Raw genomic sequence first — 7,300 nt, 5'->3', positions numbered from 1 at the left:
TATATATATTTTTTTTTCAGATGTTTAGCTCTTTGCATTCATGTATCGGTGGTGCATCCTGCATTGTTTTTGCCGTCGCTCCTGAAATGGTCACAAATAAAACCTTGGGCAGATTTCAAGATGGCAATCTTCTACCTTGCGGGTATTTGAACAGCAGCTGGAGACGGCAATCTGCCACCAAAACAGAGTTGCGTTCCTTCCCAAATAGCAACATCTGGGCATGCTTAACAGCATGGAAAAATAAACAAGCCCTATGGACACTGGATCCCCCGCACTCCATCACGTTTACTCCCTTCCCACCCGTTCTTCGCGCCATTGTGAAGGCTGTAGGTTGTTGGTGTGCGCCTGGCACATCAGTACTGATGGAGTGCATCCAATTAATTAGCCAAACACTATCTCATTAGCGGTAGCCAACAGACAAAAAAAACGAAAACCAAGAAGAAGAAGAAGAAGACTCTTTTAAACAACCTTCTCTCCTCTTCTATAACCTCGGCGGTGCTGAGTGGGAGGGCCATGAGAGAATATGTGAAGCGCTCTTCAGTAGGAGTGCCCATCTTTAAACAACAGTATTGCTCTGGGCTAACATTTATTCAACTGTGCGTACGGAATTCATCAGATAGACCCACAGTGCGTCCTCACAACTTTGTGTCGGGAAGAAATCTAATGGCTTTCTTTGTCTTCATGAAATCCATCTGGGTGGACAGCTGCAGCTTTTGCGCAGTGCTGTAAGCAAAACTCGGCGCCTTCTGACACACTTCGGAATTTCTCAATACTTGTGGCTCCGTTTTATTGAAAGCACTCAAGGGCCTTGTACCAAACCAAAGTCATTGGCTATTTGCCTTTTTTTTTTTTTTTTAATGTGTATTTGTGCTTGTTAGCAAGATGAAACTTTGAGCGTTGAATACCCATCAGTCTTTCTGCTTCACTCGCTCTAACGCCGTCGTGCCCGATAACATGCTCATTGTGATTACGGAAGGTCAAATTGTATCGAGGCAAACGACACAAGTTAAGGCGCTATTCTTGGGCTCCGAGACAATCAAAGACGCCAGCCCGTGATAAGCCTCGGAGGTCGCTGATTCTTAAGTAAGGTCGTTTCCAAAAAGCAAGCAAAAGGAGGGTTTGTTTTGTTCCCTGCGTCGGTGCGCATCGATCGGACGGATTTAAAACACCGAGGCCACAAAGGAATAAAATCATGACTCGTCGGAATCTCGACATCGAGTACCCAGCGAAGTGGCACGTTTGTGAAATTGGTCGTGTCGTTATTGAGCAGAAGCGTTTTTTTGGAGACTCTGGATGCACGGCAGGTCATGAAGCGAAAGTTGCCAGTTTCATACGTGCATGTGAACGGGCGCGTTTGCTGAAATGACCTTGAATTACCTGTCGAATGAAAGACATGTCAAGACACTGATAACATTTCAAGATAAAGATAAATCATATCAATGTGCTACAGTTTTTTTCTGCAAATACATTTGAATCTGATCGCATCACCGGTGAGCTATTTTTAGAACAGGTGCCCGAGTTAGTCATGTGGTCGTTGGGGTTTACTGGTGAGCCCTGCTCTAAACTGTACGTTTAAAACAAGGTGTCCAAACTACGGCCTGGGGGCCATTTGCGACCGGCCATCCATTTTTTTCAGCGTCCCGCGACATGACAAAAAATAAAACGAAACTAAAAATGAAATTTGACGTGGGCTGCAAGATGAGTTAAAAAAACGGTGAAGGTGGACAGAGTGAGAAGGGAGGCTGTCAGAAAAATAGATGCCATGACGACTAAATACGATTTGTCCATATACTGTAGAAATTTTCTCTGTAGTCGAAGATACAATGAAACCATTTATGATAAAAAGATGAACACAATTTATCACTGTAGTGAAAGAAGATAATTCACTTTTACAGGCGAAAATAGTATCTTCCACTTTGTGCTCGACGGCTGATTTATGAAAACGTCACATGAATGATCCTCAAGTAACTGTTTGAAAAATGGTCACTTGACGACAGTTTGTTCTTTTTTGGGTTCTGAATGAGGAGATGGGATGCGGCTGCTGTTAAGTGCCGAGCTGGATCTATTCTGTGAGAGAGAGAGGGCCGTTGGCCACCCCAAACTTTGCCTTACCACCTTTAACAGAAACAAACGAGATAGAATTGCTTTCTTGGCTGACTTTGGCGTCTTTCAAAAAGTTGAATTCAAAAGGGGCCCGTTCATCCTCCGATTTTTCGATGTGCGGCCCTCAGACGAAAAACAGTGGACACTCCTGGTTTAAAACAAGCAAGTCGAAGTTCCGACGTGATATTTTGATGGATTTAGCAATTCTTTCATACAAGCCAGCCGTTTATATGTGTTGAGAATGTCGCATTTGAACAGTTGATTGTTTGCAACATTCTTGAAGGTCATTTAAGAAAGCAACCTCAGCTAGCCACTCCTATTTGAATTTTCATACTTCTTACCATATGAAGGTGATACCCAAGGGCTCCCCCTCATTATTAATTTTCTGTCACAAACACAACTGAATATTTGTGTTTTAAAATCAATACACAGCATGATCGTTGTCAATGAAGCGATCATAGCACTTGCACGGTGGCTGATTCACTGTCACGTGTATCCTCAGGTTCAAATGTGAGAACTGCAAAAACTTCACGATGACGCTCGTGCACAATGCGCGTTCTCAATGTCATCGTGCTTGACAATGAACTCCGTGTCGTGTACACGCACACGCGTCTCGCCGTTTTCCATCTCTCTTCCCAAATCGCTCCCCTGACGTCTACTCGCCGGTCGACCATCTCATTGCAGGAATTCATCCTGCTGTCTCACGGTTGCCATCGATTATTGCTTTCTGTGGTTATGCACGCGACAATGGTAATTGGTGTCTCGCTTGGAATTTCGGCGTGCCAATTATGGCCTCCTATTATTGCGATGGGCTCCGTGTTCCCCGACTGTGCCGTCATCAGGCGTCACATTTCTTCGCGTCACAAGCCACAACTTCATGTTTAGGCCTCACAGATTAGTTTTGTTCAGATGGAGATGTCCTTGTCAAAGACTCCAAATACATTTATTCAAATATCGTACACATGAATGACCAATAAAAACGGTCCGCTCCGATCAAGTCAATTCAACGTTCTAGCATCGCTTAAAGGAGCACGCACAATATCAAATATGGAGCAAAATTGCACACGGTGCTGCATCACAACCAATAGCATCGACAATGAAGAAAATTTGACTTTTTTTTTTTTTTGAGATCAAGAGTAAACCTTAAGACAAAAAAAAATTGCTATTTTGATGACCACAAAATTAGAGAAATTCCATTATACTGAACACACTTCATGTACCGTGTGTGCCGATAAATAACAAAAAAAAAAAATTAACTGTTTTTGTCATGCCCGTGCCGCTTGTCTGAAATTGTCTTCTTACAGAATCTGCAGATAGCGTCATGGTTGTTCGTTTGTTTGTGGCGTGGTGGCTCACGCCAATTTTGGAGAGTTGGATCATCCAAATGATCCAACCACGCGCCTGAAAGAAAAAGACTGTGTGCTTTGGCACGTGCGGTCAGTTTAACCAATCACATGGCTATTTTGGTGATCTTAAAAAACAAAACGTTATTTTAGGACGTTAATTTTCAGTAGTAAAAACATAGTTGAATGCTAAAAATATATCAAGTCGATAAAAAGTATTTTTCGAGTGCAATGGCCGAGTGCGAGATTAGTCGCAGTCATATGCCAATGAGTCGGAGTCAAATCTGAGACAACCAAAGACCATGTCGGGTTGGGACTCCAGCACTACAGCTCTGCCCACCGACAGAATAAGCGTTTTCCAATCGCTTCAATGGAAGAGTAAGCTTTCACTTCATCAAATTGCAAATGCACATTTTATTTAATGAGGATAAAACAGTCTAGACAAGTTGGTAAACACCATGGAAATTTTACATTGCTTAGCCATCAACCAATTAGGTGCGTGTCGAGGAAAGCGACAAATTAGGACAAATAACTTTATTTTTCTCCCTTGGACATAAACAGAAGAATTCATTACTTTTTTTTTGTGCCTGACATGCAAAAGAATAAATTGTGGGCTACTTTAGAAAATACAAGCCAGCCGACAGAGGAGGAAAACAATGATTACAGTTTTCAAGCCTTTCAATGACATTTATTAAAATGATTATTGTAAGTTTGAGGTCCACGTTCATACAAAGAGCTTTTCCAAGTCGGCAATGAGGTAGACCAAGGTGCCCCCTGATATGTTCTCATTGCCCTTCAGCCATCTTTTGAAATGACGTGGCAGGGAACAAGGTTTGGGAGGATGGCACCCTTTACTCCGAGATCATTCATCACATGTACTGAAGGCAGGGCTTGTCGCACTCTGGTCGTGATCCTGCCAACTGACAATATGAGGTTTTTCTTTCTTTTACTTTCGTTGTTTGAAAGGGATCATGTACGTGAATGAACACTTCCGAAAGGAAATGTAAATGCAGCCAATAATTGCCAAAAGGTTCATTTCCATTGGTAATCCCCTGGCCATAAGGAACAATGGTTTACTCAGCCAATTTGAAACGTTTATCATGACCTTGGTCATGTGTGTTGCAACCTCTGAGTGGTCTTCTCCTTTCACAAAAATCACAGTGTCATCTGCGATCTGCGTACATAATGCCCTGGAAGCCTTGTCACACAAAGGGTAGATCATTTATTTACAGACAAAATAGAGTTGGATTTAGGATTGACCCCTGTGGGACTCCGGTGACACCATCTCGGAAAGTAGATGTATTATGGACAAAGATCAGTTAGTGAGGTATGAGTTCAACCATTTTGAACCAATTTGCCCTGACCGTGTGACAAATTTGTCATTTCAATTCAGCATGCTGTACTGACCTGTTTTTCTTTCCTTTTTCCATCCTCTCAGACGGCCCACTGGGACCGCGCGGCCTTATGGAGGCCTCAGAGATGTGCACACAGGAATGCCTCGTTCTGGGGCACTCGGACAACTGCTGGATGCCCCCGACTTTGGCACCCTACCAGCAGCACAAGTCCCCCGTGTCCAGTTTTGGGTCGCAGAGGGAGTGGGGTCCCAAGGACAAACTTCTCAATGGACATACCTTGACTAGAACCTGGAAAAAGGAGAATGGGCAGTCAGAGCATTTTTGTGACAGGAAGCAATTTGGAAGTGAAGAGGGACACTTCACAAGCAGCGGCATGGCTGATATTCCTTTGGTAAGTTTGAAGTCCTGCCCGGACAGCCCGAAGGACCAGCAGCTTTAAAATGGACTTCTGTCGCAAACGGACAAACGAACGTACCTGAGCTATTCTTGTTTTTGATGATTTCTTCTTTTCATCGTCTCTTACCACTTCTGCTCATGCTTCTGCATTGTGGCAGCCGCGTGTACAATATACTCGTACGGCATAAAACTCAAGTGCTTATGCGGTGTTCCCTCCACCTCAACACTTCTGAAGCTGCGTCTCTGATTTTTATTGAACCTTCGTGGATTGAAATGTTTTCCTTCATCGATTTGCAGAGGAAGGACATCTAATGGGGCAACATGAAAAGACATTACAAAAAAAACAAAAAAAAAAACAACTATATCGCGGCAGACTGATATATATCTACAAATATGTAACGTGGTTGCTATTGAGCTGTTCTCAACTATTTTATTCACCACAATCAAAGAAACTGGAATTAACATTTCAGAAAGAAATGCTCTTAAAACACTGTATGTGGACAATTATTCATTGCTTCATTCATTCATGTCACTGTGTGTTTGTAAATAAGACTTATTAACCACTTTCATGTACTGGACCTATAATTTGGAGGAGTCACGGCTGTCGTCACTGCTGTAGTCGTCAGGAGTGGGATTTTTAGCTGGATCTGTAACGTGTTTGCGTCCCCCTCACCCCCTCCCACCTCCCTTTTGAACTCCCACATTTGCTTTTGAAACAAATTTATTACCATGGTACGCCCATTGTTTTTCATATGCTGCATAATATTACTGAAAACATAAAACCACAGATAATTAAAAAAAAAAAAAAAAAAAAAAACGTATGAAGGATGTCAGTACTCAAATATGTGCATTAAAAACACAACAATGCTATGAAAACTCTATAAACTGATTTTGAAAGTGTTCGGTACAATTGGATAGCAATATATTTGTAAATGACTCAATGTTTTATCCGATGTGGATCTTATCGCTGTATAGACTTGGTGATTTAACCGGTACAATCCTGCAGTAGTATTTGGAATTTGGTGACATATGTATATACGTATATTATTTTCACGTGGACTATTATTTTCCACGTGTCAAAAAAAAAAAAAAAAAAAAACACAGATGGAGATAATATTTCAATCGCTGTGCCTTCATGACTTTACTTTAAGAACTGTTCTTATTCAACAATTTACAAAATGTTGGCCACAATAACTGCCTTATGCACTGGCTGTTTGCCAAATTCGGATTCATAACTACACAGGTATTAAAAGGAAAATCATATTCGAGATTTTTTTTTTTTTTTTTACAACTATATATGTAAAGGCATGTGCAGAGAACGCTCATACATTCTTCCACTGTCTGAAAAGGTTTGTTTTTCTTCCACAGCATGGATGGCTAAATACACAATGGAACAGCATGCTTAAAGATATAGCTTTTGAAATTGACTTCATTTTGTGTAGTTTTTTTTTGGGGGGGAGGGGGGTAGATTTGATCTGTGCATACAGTATTTGGTTTGTGAAGCACTTTCATGTTTCTGTCACAATATAAAAAAAGTTCAAGTAGGATGGAGTGATTTGCTTATCGCGGTATGTGCCACTTGTGAGGGTGTTTGACATCGGCGGTATTGAAACAGTTAATCCTTGTTACTTCTATACAGGTATACAGCTACTGCAATAAATGTTTTAAATATGTGGATGCATCATTGTGTATATTTCTACTTGCCACCACTTTTGAGACTTGCACATTGTGTTCGTTGCCTGACATGAAATCGCAGTAAATCTAGTGGAGGAATAATATCTGAAATAAGACATTAAAAACATCACGCGATGACAGTTGACACGTGAAAGATGGAAAGCTTACACATAAGATTATTCACCTAATACATATACGGTATTTGGCAACAAAAACATGTACTGGGTGCCTTGATAACACAGTCAAAGCACAACATACTTGAAAACGGCGCCCCAAATCAACCTTAAAAAAATTTGTTCACACTCTCTTTTGGGGTAATTTGTTGGAGGAAAAAAAAATGCACAATCTGCATGAGATTTCACAATCTATAGTTTAGTCAAGCAGCACTCCAGCACCAGTTGCACTTTTCATGCCAAATTCAAGTGCGGC

The 7,300-nt window shown here is 41.4% G+C and overlaps 1 protein-coding gene across 1 annotated transcript in view; it reads left to right on the top strand.

Moving 5' to 3' along the window:
• pcdh9 (protocadherin 9) overlaps positions 1-6,870 on the top strand; it is a 150,959-nt gene extending 144,089 nt beyond the window's left edge. The window contains exon 5 of the mRNA XM_019884612.1: positions 4,885-6,870. Coding sequence (XP_019740171.1) covers positions 4,885-5,240 — 356 coding nt within the window. The 3' untranslated portion in view covers positions 5,241-6,870. The remainder of the gene's footprint in view (positions 1-4,884) is intronic.
• The last annotated feature ends 430 nt before the right edge of the window (positions 6,871-7,300 follow it).

The sequence above is a fragment of the Hippocampus comes genome, unplaced genomic scaffold (genome assembly GCF_001891065.2).
Source record: "Hippocampus comes isolate QL1 unplaced genomic scaffold, H_comes_QL1_v1.1 scaffold21, whole genome shotgun sequence".
Taxonomy (NCBI): Eukaryota; Metazoa; Chordata; class Actinopteri; order Syngnathiformes; family Syngnathidae; genus Hippocampus; species Hippocampus comes.
Note: the sequence above shows the minus strand (reverse complement) of the source record. Positions and strands in the feature narration are given on the sequence as shown.